The 18,014-nt window shown below is 48.9% G+C and overlaps 1 protein-coding gene across 1 annotated transcript in view; it reads left to right on the top strand.

Moving 5' to 3' along the window:
* Positions 1 to 18,014, top strand: part of DOT1L (DOT1-like histone H3K79 methyltransferase) — a gene marked incomplete at its 5' end in the record, with an annotated part of 50,006 nt that overhangs the window by 16,180 nt on the left and 15,812 nt on the right. Inside the window, 9 exons of the mRNA XM_010143393.1 lie at positions 4,506 to 4,561; positions 7,116 to 7,195; positions 8,424 to 8,492; positions 10,858 to 10,964; positions 11,923 to 11,964; positions 13,306 to 13,389; positions 14,107 to 14,341; positions 14,779 to 14,892; positions 16,311 to 16,402. Of these exons, the coding sequence (XP_010141695.1) occupies positions 4,506 to 4,561; positions 7,116 to 7,195; positions 8,424 to 8,492; positions 10,858 to 10,964; positions 11,923 to 11,964; positions 13,306 to 13,389; positions 14,107 to 14,341; positions 14,779 to 14,892; positions 16,311 to 16,402 (879 nt within the window). The remainder of the gene's footprint in view (positions 1 to 4,505; positions 4,562 to 7,115; positions 7,196 to 8,423; positions 8,493 to 10,857; positions 10,965 to 11,922; positions 11,965 to 13,305; positions 13,390 to 14,106; positions 14,342 to 14,778; positions 14,893 to 16,310; positions 16,403 to 18,014) is intronic.

Raw genomic sequence — 18,014 nt, 5'->3', positions numbered from 1 at the left:
GTTTTCTACCCTGGAAGAAAGATTTCAGCATGTCCTCAGTGCCTGCTACCTGTTGCACCCTTCTGCTAGGGAAGGGTCTTCTGCTTGTGGGTTGGGGTCAGTCTCTCTGCAAGCACAGTTGGTGGTAGCTGCAGTGGCACGTTAGACTTACGCTGAAGACAAGGGTTCACAGAATCATTTGGCTGGAAAAGCCCTTTCAGCCCCTCGAGTCCCCCCGTTCCCCAGCACCGCCAGGTCCCCCCTGACCCCTGTCCCGCAGCAGCACCTCCACACGGCTGGGAAACCCCTCCAGGGATGGGGACTCCAGCACTGCCCTGGGCAGCCTGGGCCGGTCCAGGACAACCCCAACGGGACAGAAACGGCTCCTCAGGGACAACCTCACCCTCCCCTGGGGCAACAAGTGGAGGCCAGTTCCTCTTGTTTCTGGGGAGCAGAGATCAACCCTCCCTCGCTCCAATCTCCTGTCAGGTTGTTGTCGAGAGTGATGAGGTCTCCCCAGAGCTTCCTTTGCTCCAGGCTGAACCTGCCAGGTCCCTCAGCTGCTTGCTCAGGGTTGTTATAACAGAATACCTTCCCCTGTCCCGTAAACCCTTGGTTTGGCAGTAGGTGGAAATCACCTACAACTCTTCCAAATAAGTGCAGGAAACACAGGTCAGTGTTGCCAAGGGCTGGGGTTTGGGCTGGGTGGACTCTGACACGGCCGTCTGCTCAGAGGGAACCCCTGCGGGTGCTCTGGGGTTCAGCCTCATGGAACAGAGGTGATTTTTGTTGTGCAGAACAGCCTGGCATCTGTAAGCTTGACTGGGAGTTTTAGGTGCCCTGTCTGGCTTTTTTTCCTGGAAATCTCTATTCTGAGCAAAAGCAGCGCGATTTGTGTAGGAGTTTCATTGTCTCTCATTGCCTGATCCCAGCTGCTGGTTTGTGGGGATAACTAACATTACCTGCACGGAAAAACTTCCGCTGGGTAACAGTCCGGTGGAGCTGAGGAAAGGGCGAGAGAGCTGTTTGTCCCAGATATTTTTGAACGCCCTATTTCAGCGGGAAACTTGGTGTTTTGGTATTTGAAAAGCCCTCCAAACGTCCCCTGTGGCTTTGAAATGATGCCACGTTTTGGAGGTTTGGATTCGTGCCTCCAGTTATTTTTGAAAAGAACAGGAACCTAAAAATAACCATGTGTACTTTTCCAGGCAGAAACGACTGGTTTTTGCGAGCCAAGTGTTTGCACGGAGGCTGCGGGAATGAGCCATTCCGCGTGTGAATTTATGGCTTTGTGGAGCCGGTCAAACAGAGCGTTACCAGAGAGACTCCCCGCCCGGCGCTGGGGCGCGAGCGCAGCCCTCCTCCGCGGCGGAGGGGCTTGACCTTCATCAACTGTTGCTCTGCTGCGTGATGAACGCCCGCCCGCTGGCGTGGACCTGTGGGTGCTTCCCCTGGGCCATGACCTGCCGGTTTCCTCCCGGTTACAGCAGTCAGATGCTGTCGAGAGTGTTACTGCAGTCTCCGTAGGGCGAATTTATCTGTTTAAAAAACCTGAATAAAAACCTGATTTGGCTTCTAAATTTAGAAACAAGGCAGGCTGGTGGCTCTCTGAAGCGGATTGCACTGAGCTAATTATCCTTTTAGATAAAGCTCGTCTCCTGCATTGTCTAATCAGATGAAAATATCTGCATTACAGATGGCCCCTTCCATTCATTATTCACTAAGGAGATTAAGTTTCTCAGAGAGAGAAGGAACACGGTGGGGGCGGGGGCACACTGAGCGCGTCCCCGTAGCTGTCACTGCTGCTTTCCACGGCCATGCCACCTTCTCCCTCCATGACCATAATGGATCATGTTCTCCTGCTGGTTTAGCTGCTGCAGCCCTTGGCCAGGAGTGAGTTGGCTGGGCTTTCCTTTCCAGTTCTTGTTTTGCTCTCAGGATTATTGCAAACCGCCGGGTTGACTGGGATTTGGTGGGGGTTTGCTGGATTCCCATCGTTTATTGATCACTGCTCCCCAGGTACAGTGAGTGAAGAAGCTGGTCGTCAGGAGCAGTCACTCAGATGGTTCTTGGACTCTGTTCTGAACATAGCAGACCACTGCTCCAGGAATCACTGTCTTGCCTCCAGCAGGGGAAAAAATAACCAATTTTCTCCCAACCACAGCTGACCATCTGGTTATTTCCGTCCTCCAATATTTTCCCTGGTGAGATTTTTCCCTCAGCTATTGGCTAAGTGTGAGCGGGGGCAGCGTTACCATACACAGCCCGACGGGATTAGGCAGGGCTGTGGTTCTGCTGGGCTGTAACACGGCTTTATGTTGCAGAAAGGGGAAAAAGTGTTCAGCCTCCATGTGTTACCTCAGGTTGAAGCACAGAGATTTTGGTTATACCCACGCTCTTCTGAACCACGTGGGCAGGACCAACATACGGTGTTAGTGGATCCAAAGAAGGTATAGCAGCCACTCAGGTTAGATTGCAAGACCTCTGTATGAGGCTTAGTGTATCAAAATACTCTCATATTAGCTGGTTCTTTGTTCTCTCACTGGACTATGGCTTTACCATCATCCTTCCGTATTTTTGAAATGTTTTTCTTTTCCCTGTTAGTGTATGAAAACTTCACGTAGACCTTAGAAACTGTAGTGTAGAGGACTGCGAAGTAGAAGCTGACTTGCAAAAATGATCGTAAAATAAATTTAGTTGCCTTGCACGTGGGTTTAGTTCTACTGTGTCTTGGTTGCTCAACCATGAAACAATTTACTGCAAGAACAGGTAAGACTTGGAGACCAAACTCTCTCTTAAAATTATTCTAGAGATGTCGCCATTCACAAACAGGGCTTAGAGAGCTCCAGAAGAAATGTTTCGGTACATGAGGAGCCAGTACTCTTCAGAGCTGTTGTGGTGGCGCACGGAGTTTGCTTTAGGTTTTGGCTATCTGCTGTGGGATGTTGTTAGGCTGGAGCTCTCCGAGTTCAGGCTCCTACGTTTGCTGTGTTTCTGCTGTTGCGGGGATATCGAATCTTGCGGCCCCTCCCAGCAGCTGGTAGAATATGGGCAGTGATTCAGCTCTCAGCCCTCTTTCAGCCTAGCTGTGGGGTGGCACTGGTACCTCTGACTGAGCCCACTTACTCTGACCTGCTGCTTTCAGCACATTTGCTTTCTAACACTTAAGCTTGCAAAGCTCTTGATCTCTTGCCCGAGAACCCTCGACGTTGGCTCCTCTTGGCCCTCTTGCTCAGTGTGTAGCATTGTGGCATTTGGCCTTCTTCGTTTTTTCCCCCTCCTTCCCACCCAAGAAGCAGCCCTGCTCCTGCCGGCAGCTCCAGCTTTGTCCTCCACAACGGCTCAGACAGGTTCACCTCCGTTTGTCATCCCTTCCGTGGCTCTGAGCGGCGCCAGGCTGCTCCGCTGGGAAGAGAACGCTGCGGTAGAAGACACCAGGCTCTGGTGCTTCACTGAGACGGGTATCCTGGCTTAGCTGAGAGGTCTGAGAGTAGCTGGAGTGTGTCTGCATTGCGGCGCTGGCACTTCTGTTTGAGCTGTCGCTAAACGAGAATCAGCGCTGGCATGTGAAACACTCCTTCCTTCATCCAGAGGAGGGTGTGTGGAGCAAGGATACTAACAGGCACTGTCGAACTTTGGTGTTCCTGAGGTTCGGATACAAGCCATCCCCTTAGCTGTCCCTTCAAAGTGTGTCATCAGCATTACTTACGTAGTTGCATAGTGTTTTTTCTCTCCTTCTCTTATCTTCATTCCCTCCTTCTGCCTTACTGGTGGCACGGCGCAGCATGGCCCATACACCCCTCTCATTTCAAAAGCATGCCTGAGAAAGCGTCTGGCTGTGGGGACACGTCGCTCTAACGAAGTGGGTATTAACCTGAGACCCGGGGGGTTCCACCAGAAAGCTGCTAAATATAAGTCACAGAAGTCATAACTGTGATTCTTTTCAAATAAGGCCTTTATGTTACTTGATTTCCAACTCAAATGTGTTAGAAGCGTTCAAGATTTATATTCAGGTCCACAGAAGAATCAGTTGCTCGTCTGTCGGTTGCAACAAGAGCCTGAATTGTGAGCCAGTGTTCCCAGCACGCGCTGTGCCTAGTCCCTCGCTCCAGTGTCCCCTCTGCTAAGAGGGACTGACCGAACCCTGGGGGTCCACGGGGACATGAGGAGGCATTCACGGATGGTTTCTGGTGTGCGGATTACACCACATTGCTGGCTTCTCCATGGAGCACACTCTTCATAGGGCATTGGTGGCACTGGAGACCCTCCCCTGATCGTCCCGTGGGGTAGGAGCCGGGAGGGAGGCACCTCCGGACCCGAGGAACGGGCAGAGCCAGCTCCTGAGCTCTGGGCGCGTCGTCTCCTCGATGTTTCCTAGACTCCATGGGGCCTTACTCGTGGTGGTGTCACTGAGCCGGGACAGCACCTTTGGCCCCCACCAAAGGGAAGGGGATGTGGAGCAGAAAGGAACAATGTTAACCCTTGTGTGTGTGTGGTTTTTTTTGTGTTCTTTGTCTTTTTTTAAGCTGGAAAGAGGTGACTTCCTCTCAGAAGAATGGAGAGAGAGAATTGCAAACACAAGGTACAGTACAGCAGTTAATGCTGCTTTATGAACCGAATATTTGGGAGTTTGTCTCATGGAAATTGGGAGGCCGGCCAGCTTTTTATATAGAATTTCCATAGCAAATACCAGAAGTCTATCTGCCAACTTTTATACTGGCCTCTGTAGATCCTGTTTTCTGACTGCAAGAATGAGTTTAAATGCATGTCCCGTGATCTTACATACAAGGGTGGATCCAAGATAAATTCTGGTTATGCAGAGGAGTAGAAGCCTCTGTTTGCTTTGCATATCCTTACGTTTCGTGTCAGTGCCTCTGGCAGAACATTCGTTTTCTTGGCAGTTGGTGCATACAGCCAGGCTCACTTTCCATCTGAAAAAGAGCAAAAGACCCAAGTGAGCCTGTTCCAACTTAACTTGGGAATTCACTTAAGCTGATAGTCTTGAAGATTTATTTCTGCGAAGCTCCGTACAGAGGGTGAGACTCCTTGATGGTACCAAAAAGGAGTAAATTTGTTAAAAGCAATAAAATACTCATCTATGTTTTTAAAGGCTTTGTATTCTTTAAGACTTACGGACAGGGAAAAAAGTCTGTATTTTTATGTGACCTTGTGGGCCACGCTGTTCTGTGGGAGGATGGAGGACAGTTGTCAGAGGGAGCTCTCTGCAAGTCTTCAGCATTGTGGCAGTTCATGGGTTGCTTCCAAGACACTGTTTTTAGGGAACCCTGTCAGGCTGGCATCTGCCAGGCTGGTGACTTCGGTGTTAGTTGGTACCTCGGTTAAACTTCTGGAGGTGCCTTTTCATTTGCGGACAGACTTTAGGACAAAGTCTGTAGTGCAGCGGGGTCTTGCTTCCTCTGCCCGACGTGCCTTCCTCTGCTGTCTGTGCCACCTCCTGTGGAACAAACTCAGTGGGTTTTTTTATTTCTACCTGAGGTCCGTCTCGCTGGGAAGTGCTGGTGGATGGTTATTTTGTAGGGTGCCTGCTGACCCCCAGCCACCTTACTCTCTGATACAGCAGTTCCAAAAGCAGCAACTTTTTGCTGACACCCGTCGGGTGTTTGTGTTTGTTCCGAGTGTGCCAACTGCCCAGCGTCTGCTCTCGCTAACGAGGCTGCGGATTGTCTGACGAGTTCCCAGCGGAGCCACCCGGTCCTGCAGAGCCCTTTGCAGTGTCCCCCCTCCCCGAGGTGGCTGGGCTCTGCAGGGGAGGGTGTGCTTGTCCCGGGACGCGGCGCTGTGGGGTTGGGTGCTGGGACGTGAGCAGCTCCGTGGCTGCAGCCGCCCCGTTACTGGCTGTACTGGGGCTTTAGCAGTACGTGCGCAGGGAGGGGGCTGGAGCCGAGGTGACTGGGGGCTCCTGCGCTGCTCTCGTGTGCGTACAAAATCCCGTGCCAGAAGGAACACTAAAAAAAAGTCGATTTGGCAAACGATGTTTTTTTCCCTTCCTTTCCTGGATGTTTTCTAGTCCCATTAATACGCTTGGCTCCTTTGCAAGGCCTCTTTTTTGGCACATGGTGGGGAGGAGGAGGAAGAAACCCCTGCAGCCTGACTTGCCAGGCAGGGTTTCCCAAATTTCCAAGAGCAAGGCGTAGCGCGAATAACATTTTTTTTTTTCCCCTCAGTGTATAAACATTTTTTTCATCCGTGGTTTTTAATAGCTTTGGCTGCTGCTCTTAAACTCAGTGTCCTTGCTGAACACGTTTCATGTGTAGAGGCACGAGGAGGGGAGCTTTCAGAGAGACCTCGTGCGAAGAAATCACTTCTCCATGTCGGAACGATAGGCTCCAGTGTCACAGTTGATGTGACCAGGGTGCTCAGTGGCTTCCAAGAGGTGTTGAGGACTCTTGTTGCAAGCTGGTAGGAAACAGGCACCAAGGACAATCAGAGCAGACCCAGGCTCTTCAGAATAAACGCATGCTTCTTTTTTAATCTCACATGTTCTTTTTCGTCCCCAAACGTTTTAGTCATTGGTGCGATTCTGCCTGTGTGCAGGTTTCTCTGTTTCCATGTGACTGGTTTTCTAGGATGGGGAAAACGTGCTGAGAGCTGTCAACTGTCTTTTAGGGGGAATTTAGAGCTAGAAGAGAAATTACATTTTGATGGTTTGCTGTAATATTTTAAATGCACGTGAAGAAGTAACGGGATGAATCCTGTGTCGGCTGTGTTGGGGAATCACCTTTCCCATGTGGATTAGCCACTCTGAGTGTGGTGAGCGTTGCTGTTTGGTCTCACCGTGGCAGAGAGGTGAAAACATTCTGCGCACTGTTGTTGTGTTGGAAGTCAGGGTGCAAAGCTCCGCTGTGTGCCGGGGGTCCTGTCTGAGCAGGACGCCTGTAGCTGCAGGTACACGGGAGGTGTGTGAGTGCCAAAGGTAAGCTGGTGCGATGTGATGCGCAAGCAGAAAGTGTTTCGCTAGGTGGGAGTAGCTGTCTGGTCAGGGACAAGCAGCGGTTTTCCATCCGAAGTGGCTGGAAAGGCTCTAAGCGGCTGTGACTGGTGGTTGGGGGTAGTTGGGTGGCATTTCGGGTGCCGTTTACCTGTGCTTGTTCATTAACTAAACCATTATCTTGCAGCGTTATTTTTGTGAATAACTTTGCCTTTGGTCCTGAGGTGGATCACCAGCTAAAGGAGCGATTTGCGAACATGAAGGAAGGTAACAAATCCAACTGGAATCCTTTTTCCATCGGTTTCCTGTGTCTGAGGAAGCTGCTGGTAGTGAGGGCTTAGTCACAGCCATCAGAGGCCGGGCTGGCGGTTTCGTCCGGTGCCTCGCAGGCATGTGGCTGCTCTGCAATGGTTATTTCCTGGGTTTTCCACTTCCCATCTCAATACCTGCTCGGACCCACCTGAGCTCTCAGAGGTAGAGGAGACTCCGGGGTGGGAGGCACTGCTGGCCCTTTCTTACCTGCTGCGGAGCTCCCCGCACATCCAGGGCCTGTCATCGCTTTCTGAGCTGCTGCTGCTTTCCCCTGTTTAAACTTGTCACATTTGGCTCTGGGTAGTGACTAATAAGTATTAAATGGGGACACTGTCACTGGAAGTCTGGGTGCCTCTGGGGAGTTGCCTTGCTTGTGCCCAGGGATGCCCAGGAACCCCACCATGGCCTTTACACTGCCCAAGGTGCCTTTTTTCTTTCCTCTTAACCACTTGGATAAATAACGTTTTTGTTTGGTTACGGCAGAAATCACAAAAATAAATGTTTCTGAAAAGAAAAATGTGTGGCACAAACAAAGCAGTTGTGGCTTGCCATAGTACAGCTTTGTGCTGAAGTAAATAATGTGACTTTTGGGCTCTGTTGCAAACCATAAAACCCCCAAACTTAAGCTGCCGTCTTTAATTTTAGTGCTTGATTTTTTTTTTTTAACTTCTGTTTAGTGATGGCTTGAGAGAAGTGGTGAGATGGGGAAGGTTCAAGTGTTCTTTAGTAAATGAAGAAACCCTATTTATCTTCCCAGAAGGTGCCCAGGCTCCTTGGGCCAAATGTCTGCAGAGAGCCATGAGGTGGAGATCAGCTTTTAAACAGCAGGGCTGTGGGGGCTCCTGGCTGAAAGGCACCGACTGGGAAAGAGAGGGCGATGTTCCGCCTGGAGATCCCTGTAGCTTGCCCCCGGGAATTCATGTGCTCTTCTTTGGGAAGTGTTTTAAGATCTGTCATTTTGAAGTGAGCCTTGAGGTGTCACCCCGTCGCTACCGAGCAGGACTGATCCATCACCTTGCTCAGATCCATCAGAACGAGCGTTAAGTAATTTTTTGGGGTGATGATATACAAGTGGTAGTTTTATTAGGGCTCTTCTTTAGGGCTCTGTACTGGGTTGTATTTACTAAGTAGCTTTTTCTAGAAAAGACAGTGGTAACTGACTTTGCTTTGTTTTCTTTCCCAGGTGGGAGAATTGTGTCCTCAAAACCTTTTGCACCTCTGAATTTTAGAATTAACAGTCGAAACTTGAGTGGTAAGATTGTAATTCTGTAATTCAACTGTAATTCTTCATTACAGCTACGATGGAGTCATTATCTGAACGTGTCTGTAGTGGGTTTGTGTTGCTCTTCAAAGAGTCATGGCAGTAGAAAAACGCTGTAGAAAAAAGGTTATTAGAGTGTCCACGCGGAAGTGATGTACTGCAAATCAAACAAACAGAAACCCACCCAACGCTGGAACAAGCTGACTTTCTTTTCATGGCTTCAGACGTCTGTAAAGTCAGTGTTTGCCTGGCTGGGTGTCTTTTGTAGTTGAAGAGAAATCAAGTGTTTCACGGACACGATTCCTTTCTTTAACTACAAAGAGCTGCAGCGAGTAACTTGTGTGCAGGTTCCTCACACCGCAGCTGTCTGAATCTGGGCAGGTAAATCCCACCCGTCACAACCTGTAAAGCTCAGAAGCTGCGATGTTCAGCTTTGTCTTCTGTGCTCTGAGCTGATCAAACAGACCCACCCCGACGCCCCGCTGCTGCGTCTGCTTCACTGCCAACAAACTTCTGAGTTTTTTTGTCTCTTCTGAACATCGTAGATGTGGTATTTGCGATGTTGTTGTCCCTTGCAAGTCTGTGAGTGCCGTGTAACGTGGTTCTGAGATCGCTGACACCCTGCGCTGTTGGTTGGCTTCCGAGCTTTTTTCAGTTTTTATTGTTGGGATTTTTTTAGCAAAAGGACGATTCAGGCTGGGTGTTACACACATTACTGAGTCCAATGTGAAACACTCCCTAAATTTCAGCAACGCCTCATTCCTCTCCTTGAGCAAACATGGCAAGTAACTCCCAGGGTTACAAACCTCAAGCTGTGTTTTCTGTTTTTGGCCTGACCCTCCTGGTAAACTGCTTTTCAAGAACCGTAATTTGAAGCCTGTCATTAAGGCATTTCACTGCAGTAGTGCCCTTGGGAGCTATTTTTACTGAGCATGAAGTGTTACGAGTATCCTGTGCATCAGACATCCGAACCTGCCCTTTTCCTCCCTTTTGATACTCTCTTCGGTGGCACCTGATTGTTTCGAGCCTTATTAACCACTGGGCCCTGGCTTGAGCCAATCCTTTGGAGACGCATCCTTGAAAATAAAAGGAAAAAAGGCAGAGCGGTGCTTCTGGAAATCCTCAAACCTCCAGAGAGCTGAGATCAGCCTGCCAGTTTGCTATTAAGACAAAGAGTGCCTAAGTAAAGCCTCTACCTCCGCACTCTGGAGCGAGGGGAAATACAAGAAGGCACTTCTGAGGTTTCAGTGAGGAGACCTGCCTACGGAAATCAGTTTTTGTGGCCTCTCAAGCCTGTGCTCCCCTGCCTTCTGACCATCCTGTTAGCTCTCTCGGCTGGGTTTGGGAGACAGCAGTCATGAAAAAGGTGGTGGGTGGCAAAGGGGCCGATGGGCGCTACAGTTTTCAGCTAGTAAAAGCCCTGCTGATGCCTGTTGGTTGAGCCAGTCCTTTCTCCTGTCTCAGCTTTCACTGCAGTGGGGGATTCATCGCGAATGTTTTCTAGAATATTCAGCAGGAGTTTTTTTGGTGCCTGAGTGCGATTTGAGCCATGTGCCTTGCCTGTCCGATTTAAAAACCGTAGTGGGAAAGAGAAAGCTGTAAGAAGCAGGGAACCTTTTTTCTCAACACCAGTTTTGCCCTTAGTAGTTCCATCTGGAAAAAGAAATGGAAATGTGGGAAGAGTTGGGACAAACCAAACCGAGCATTAAAATGTGGTTGAAACAGTGGTTGAAGTTGCTGAATCTTAACCTTGTTTTTTGACTCTTCTGGGCAATTTTCTCTGTAATTAGAGCTGTGCCATAATGTCTTCAGCAGTTGTGCCACTCCCCCAGTGTTCAGGGGGTATGGAAACGCTTAGGCGCATCCCATACCTCTTAATTCTAGGGAACAAAACAAATCTGGGCAAGAAAGCAAATCCAAAACATGTTTATCCCCAGTCCAAATATAGTGCAGTCACAGTTTACGTGGACTGAGTCTAATGATGTTCTGTCGCGGTTCTCTCTAATGAGATCCTGCCTGTTCCTACAGAGGAGCTGTCGCTGGTTCCTCGTAAAAGCTGTCTCTGCCACGCAGGGCAGGCCTGTTATCGGAGCTGGCACGAGCATGATCCGTGGCTCTGGGATGGCCAATTGCCTCCGAGGAGATGAAAGGTCCATCTTCCAAATCTCGCACGTAGCGAGAGAATGAGAAATTGCTTTATAATCTCCCTGCGGTGCTTTCTGCTGGGGCATCGCTCTGAGTATGACCCTGGTCGTGTGGTGTGGAACGGGCCGTTACTGTTGGGTGTTTCAGCTGAGTAGCACCGAGTGGCAAACGGAGCGAGTGTGGGTTCCCTAACTCGACTTTCTTCTCGTAGATATTGGCACTATAATGCGAGTTGTGGAGCTATCACCACTGAAAGGGTCTGTGTCATGGACCGGGAAACCAGTTTCTTACTACCTGCATACTATTGACCGAACCATAGTGAGTACCGGTGCCAGGACACCCCTGGCTGCTTTGCCTGCTCTGAGTCAACACGCTGGCTTCAGTTCCTCGTTCCTGTTTTCATACCCCTTTGTGCGTTTCCAGACCTGCACGCAGCCGTGGGAGCGGGTGACGGGCGGCGCATGCGGCAGTGGCTGTGTACCCCCAGTTACCCGTCCAGGCTGGCTGGCGGCTCCTCAGCGCAGCGTGTACACAGCCAGTGTGTTAGGGACAGCGCTGGGGCAGCGGCAGTTCACCGAAGGTGCACAGGTTCACCAGCGTAATTCCTTCTCGCACTTCAGAGTACGTGACTGTGCAGAATGGTGGCCTCGTGCGGTAGCTGTCACACCGAGCAAAGACTTGTAATTCTTCAGTACAGACCATGTCATTCTATCACGTTCAAGCAGTAAATCTTGATTTCAGTGGAACTTTCAGTTGCTGGAGAACCAGCCAAAGCTCGATAACCACGCTGTGGATTTCACTGGGGTGTTCAGTTTGGGTTTTTTTTCCCCAGTTCAATGTAAACTTTTGTGGAGAAGTTTATACCCACACCGAGTATTTTGCAGTATGACAGTGAGACTGTTTCTCTACCTCCGCTGTAGTCTAATAACGCTTTGTTTAAGAACGTGTTAGAGTGCCGAGAAATACTTTAGTGGGGAGCAAGAGTGAAGTAGCTTCATCAAAACTAACCTTGTGCTGAGTGGAGATAAATGACACAGAGCTTCAAAACAAGGATAGGCAGCGGCGAAGATGATAAAACTGCGTTGAGGCTGGGATTACGTCCTGCCACACAATGTGTCTGTGTCACTAAAGTGAATGGAAATGGCTTCTTGATGTAGCTTATCAGAAAAAAACCAGTCAGGATTTCTGCCGTTCTGCGTTTGTCTTGAGCTAATGTTTTGTTCTATGTGTCCCTCTGTGGTGACTTTGAAAATGACTCTTATCTTTCTATTTTCAGCTTGAAAACTATTTTTCTAGTCTCAAAAATCCAAAACTCAGGGTAAGTTTCAATCATTTTCTGTAGAATACTCAAAATGTCACTTGTTAAAGATGTTCAGGACTGATAGAAAACCAAATTTTCTTCGTAAGGAGGGAACATGGCCGTGGAGCTAATTGAAGTGCAGCATCATACGCCACCAAGCGCTAATACAATCATGTTCAAGAGCTTTCTAATAGAGGAACTGATTAATGGGGCAGCACAAGGTATTTTTCCTGTGCACTGGAGGTCTATAGAGACCTGTTTGTTCGTTAACGGACTGAGGTTTAAGAAGAAAAAGGTAGTTTGAATCTGTCCCAGTGTTCAGCTGCGTGAAAATGAAGCTGAAGAGCACTCTGAGATGTTACTGCTGTTTGAGATGTGAAATGTGGTGTCAGTGCTGCAGTGGAATTAAAATGGCAGAGGGCTTTTGAGCCTGGGCTGGGCTGGGCTGGGCTGTATTAGTCTGGTATTCCCAGTAAAGAATTAAGTGAGGCCAGTTAATCTAAAACCTCAGGTGAACGTTGTCTTCAGCCTGAATGCTGAGGAAGTGTTGGGAACAGGCTAACGGGAGCTTTGAGACGGGGTTATTTCAGCCTGATGAATTCAAACTTGGGAGAGGAGCGAACTCTCAGAGGCAGAAGAGAAAGTCCAGGCGCTTTTAACGGGGAGGCTCTTTAAATCTGCCATTTGTAGGGGCTAGTCCCGAACTCCCGTAAACCGAAGAGGAGTGGGAATTGCCAGAATTCTTACGCAAGGTAAACCTCACCTGGAAGGCAGAAGCGAGGCTTTGAGTGAGCTCTCTGAAATAACCTGTCCTTGGTGCCTGGTAGAAAATCAAGCATAAAACTTACTGCTTTTTTTTTTTTCACTCTCCTCTGCAGACTTAGCAAAAGTTGAATTAGGTGATGATTAATGGTTTTGCCATTTCAAGTTGTGTAAGATTTCTAAAGTGATGTAGCAGCACATGAAATGCTGGGGATATAGATAAAGCTATTGAAATATGTAATAATTGAAAGAAAACCCAAAGCCAAACCTGTAACACCAGTGTGTGATCCACGGGGTGGGATTGGGGGGGCAGAATAAGGGCAGAGGTTGGTGTTTAATCTCCTTTGCCCTGGGGCTGCATGTTTGGAGTTATAGTAGGTAGTGCATTGGAATGATAGTAGGTAACTTATCTTCCTTTTCGCACTGAGTGTGGCCTGGGGCAGGGTAAGTTTTTTCCCTTGCTGGTATCAAAAGGTGGGTTTTCTTTTTTTTTTTTTAAAAAGACATTGTATGATAAGAACACTTACACTGAGCTCTTGTGTTAAAAAGTGATAAATATGTGAGCAAATTGTTAAGTCTTTTAAAACATGCCTGCAGGAGGAACAAGAGGCAGCTAGACGTCGTCAGCAAAGAGAAAACAAGAGCAACACAACTACTCCAACGAAGGTTCAAGAAAACAAGGTGAACATCCTGTGTTTTCGTCGAGTAGATGTGTTTTCTCGTGCCGTGCGGGGACTCGTGATCCCTGTCGGGGTTCTGCGGGCAGACGGCTGGGATGGCTGTGAACATGTAATGGGATAGCTGTCGCTGAGGACACAAATAGGATGGAGTGACTTAATAAAAGCTGCGCTTGGGAATTGCACCAGTAATTCTGGAAAAAAGGGGTTGCAAGAGGAGTAGAACAGTTGGTCGTCCACCCTCGCTTACCTGCAGCACCAGCTCGCAGAGCTTCCCCTGAGCCGCAGCCCAGCGGCTGGAGTTCAGAGGGTGCCCAGGCTCTTTGCAAAGACTCGTTTCCTTTCTCACGCCGTTACACAGCACTGTTAGAAATGCGGTGACTGATCATGGCAAAAATATGAGGTTGAATGTGCTTTGGCTTTTTAATGAAATTCAGTTGAAGAATATAGTCAATACAGGGTGAATAATCAGCTTCTCTTAGACAGCAGTTACAGATTTCCTTTTCTGTAGTATGTCTGAAGAGAATGAGCACAGCTCCTGGGGTGTTGGGGACAGCTCTTGTCTTAGGCAAGTCTTCCTCACTGGCAAGTTATTTATCTGCAGCGCATCAGTTTCCTTTCATAGACTTGCCGAACAAAGGTGTTACTGCTTGCTCAAAAGGGATGCTGCACCTGCAGCTAGAAATGACTAAGGAGCTTTTGCCTTTTCAAAACCTCTCAGGATTCTGGTGCTGAAGAAGAAAAGGCTGCGGCAAATTCTGTGAAAAAGCCATCTCCCTCCAAAGCTCGGAAGAAGAAGCTTAGTAAAAAAGGAAGGAAAATGGCAGGCAGGAAGCGAGGCCGTCCCAAGAAAATGAACACTGCGAACACAGAGCGCAAGACCAAGAAGAACCAAACTGCACTAGAACTTCTGCATGCTCAGACTGTTTCACAGACATCTTCATCCTCTCCTCAGGGTGAGTTCGGGGCCGTCAGTGGCAGAAGCCTCCCCCTGCCACGTGAGCCTAGATGAGTGTCTGAGGCTCTGGGTGCCTGCTCGGAGGTTGTTCTTCCTTTATTGCTCAGTTCAGTTTGGTTTTGTGCCACAACTTCTCCCTTGCCCCCAAAGCAAAGCTCCCCCTGGGGTGGTGGTGTGCTTCTGTGAGAAGAGGGCGGTTGAGTCTGCCTGTACGTACTTGGCCAGAAGCTGGGGCTGATCTGGGGCTGGCCTCTGCTGCTGCTGTTCTAAGGAGAATCGTAGATGTCCTTCCAAACAGTTGGTTGCAGGTGTCGTTCTAGCTAAGCTGCGGGGTCTCGCAGCGTAAATGACGAGCTCTCCAGTGGGAAAGCTGCTGTACTTGCCAGAAACACCAGCTTTCATAATCTGAAAGGTTTTCTTTGTGTCTCTCTCCAGATGCATACAAGTCACCTCATAGTCCATATTACCAACTACCTCCTAAAGTGCAACGGCATTCATCTAACCAGCTCCTGGTGACACCTACCCCGCCTGCACTACAGAAGCTGCTAGGTAAGACTGTCAGGTTGTCACTGTGTGTGTCATGGAAACCTCTGCTGTGAGGTTTCTGAAGATGTGGTAGATCCCAAGTGGGCAGCTGTGTATTGAATGGGAGAGGGAGCCTCTTCCCCATCTTCCTCTGCCTGCCCCACTTCCATTGGCATCACCACCAGGTCTCTTCTCTTGCTGCTGAAGATGACATCTTGGTCTTAATTTGTTTTTTGTTGGTGTTTTAGCTCTTGTTTGGCACAAAAGGAAATATGCCTGGGTTAACAGGAATCCAAAATAATCTCAAATGGAAATGGCCAGTAGAAATAACTTTATTTTAAACAAAACCGTTCTCTTATTCTGAAGTGATTCAATCTCGGGGAACACCACTGCGTTTTCTGTAAAGCAAAGCTTAGAGCAAAGTCAATGAGATGCTCTCTGAGTTTTTGAGGACACAAAGGTGGTGTGTTGGAAAATATGCTCCATGTGCAAAAGGTAATTTAAGGAAAAACTTGGAGGGTGGCTTTTTATGTCTTCTGGTTCGTCCCCCTGCCCCCTCCAGCTGTTTCTGGCCTTTGGCGTTGGGTATGCGCCAGTCTGGGATCATCTGGGAATCTGATGTAACATTCCTGTCAGTGTGGTGACCAAGGGCGTCCACGATGTCCTTAACTCCTGCTCTCTTGCTGTGGCATCTCCCTGAGACGACTCATTTCTTACTGCAGAGGAAGAGATGAAAAGAGTGATCTAGAGGAACGTTTCTTGTGGGGGGAGAGGGAATGGGGAGAACGACACTTGTCTGGAGTAAACCTTGCTGCAAAAGTCTGTGTACCCTCTGCTGCGTGTCTTGGCTGCCTGCGATTGCAGCACACTGGACTTAATCGCGTGGCTGGCTGTACGATGGAAGTGGTGAGGGCTGGGGAGAAGGGAGGTTCGTCGTGGAATAGGAGACTGGAGAGAGGAGACAATGAGAAGCCAACGCTCCCTGGAGGGTAGAGTAAGTGTGAGTGTAGAGCTTGTCATCTGTATGGAGGTAGGAGGAGTACAGCAAGCCCTGTCTTGTGATGCTGGAGAATGAGTGCCGGAGCTCGGGGCTGGTTTGGGCTGTTACAGCAAATCTCTTCCATTGTTTCCACCTACAGTGCATTAAAAGCCATTCAACTCCGCTTCCATCATGCAAACACACCATTAGCACCCATCATCTGCCTCTGTTTTTGATTGCCTTGTCACGATTTCCATTGGGGTCCCTGTTATCAGTAGCTAATGGATCCAGGAGTTCAGCTCCCCTCAGCAGATGGGTCTTTAATGGCTTGGTCTGCCTTGCAGTCCGAGTAAAAAACGAGAGAGAGCAAAGCGGGGAAGGGTGTCAAGGGAGCAAGTCGGGGTAAACAGGAGCATTGCACTTGTGCTCACTCGAAATGTATCGTCTCCGATTTATTTCGCAGACTCTTTTAAGATCCAGTACATGCAGTTCATGGCGTACATGAAGACTCCTCAGTATAAAGCAAGTCTGCAACAGTTACTGGAGCAGGAGAAGGTGGGTCTCATTTCTAACATTCCTAAACAAAGCTGCCAGACTATCACGTACCTCAGATGTAGGGGAGAGCTGGAGATGAGAACTTGTGCACCGAACACCAGTGCTGCTCCAGGCCAGTTCCACAGACTGTGCCAGAGTAACGCTCAGGCTGAATGACTCTACTTGGGGCTTTTAGCGCTAACTCCACCAGTCTTTGTGTGCTTAAATTTCCCATTTGCAAACTGGGAGCAATGCTCCTCCCCTCTTGCCCCTGGTGCCCCTCCACCTCACCAGACCTCCTTCAGTATTTCTGTTTTTAACTCTGTTTTGCCATGAAGCTGTGTGTACCTCTGCAGGAAGCTGGTGTCCTGAACCCCATTTACTCCGTTCGCGCTCAGTGGCTGCTTTTCTTCTCTAAACATCTCATGGGTCACAGGAGCAAGAGGTGCTGGTCAACCTCTCCAGCAGCGTGACCTGCCCAAATAAATACACAAATAAATCCCCTCCGCTTGGAGGGGCTTCCCTGAGGGACACATCCTGCGAGCTGCCGCTCAGACTGCTCTTAGATAATTAAACGGTGCTTAATCTAGCTGAAGATGGCAGCAGCGCTGGGGGAGGACCCTCTTGAAAACCACACCGATACGGGTTCCTTGGAGCTGAGTTTTTGGGGTTTTGACATCTGTTCTCTTCCCACTGTAGGAAGGTCTAAATGAATCGAGTACTGTAGTGTCAGGATGGCTCCTTGAACTTGTAACGAAGTGAAGGATGGATTAGGAAAAGAAAACTATTGTCACTCACTTAAGAGACTTGACGGAACCCCCTCAGTCGAGGTGGTCTGGCTGTGGTGGCAGAGTGCAGGGTCACCAAGTCAGGGGTTGAACTCTGTGGACATGGTGTGACGTTTCCTCTGCTATGGAGCCATGTCCCCAGCAGAGGGGGGAGATTTCCTGCCTAAACACCTCCTTGTATCGCTTCACTTCAACTGCAAATAATGTAACTGCTTTATACATGAGACCTGAAGAGAGAGACTGTGCCTGAGAGAGAGGAACCTTTCCCCACAGAGCTCAACAATAATCTTTTAACTTCTGGCCTTTTGTCTGTGGTTGTTTCCATTTGTTTTCAGAGTCAAGCAGCACTCTGATTTTCTAACTTTTCCCTTAAGCAGCACATTTTTCTGCTTTCTGTACTTGTCAGGGAAGTCAGCGTAAAGTTAGCTTACCGCCTTGCACAGAGAACGGTGTGAGAGGTGTTAGCGTGCGAGTGTTGTGCCGTGCCCTGAAAGTATAAATTGAGAGTGTGGAAAAGTGATCACTCAGTGTTGGTGTCTGACAGCTGGTTCGCACTTTAAGACGTGAAAATGAGGAATTCAGTATGAAAATATTTTTAATGGAGTGTTACACGGAGAGCATGGCAGGTTGAACCTTCCAAAGGCAGAAGCGGAACCGTGCTGGGTGAGGTGCTGTTGTCCAGTCTAATAACTCCCTCTTCCATGAAGGGTTTTCAAAGCTCGAGAAGAATCGCTAACATGATTTTAAAATAAGCACGATGCTGTGAGCTGCTAGTTCAGTGATTACCCTTAGAGGGAGCTGTCAGCTCCTCCACCGCCTGTAAAGGCTGAGTGAAGGGACCGATG

This window comes from Buceros rhinoceros, unplaced genomic scaffold (genome assembly GCF_000710305.1).
Source record: "Buceros rhinoceros silvestris isolate BGI_N320 unplaced genomic scaffold, ASM71030v1 scaffold22349, whole genome shotgun sequence".
Lineage (NCBI taxonomy): Eukaryota > Metazoa > Chordata > Aves > Bucerotiformes > Bucerotidae > Buceros > Buceros rhinoceros.
The sequence above is the reverse complement of the archived record's forward strand: the minus strand, read 5'-3'. Positions and strand labels throughout refer to the sequence as shown.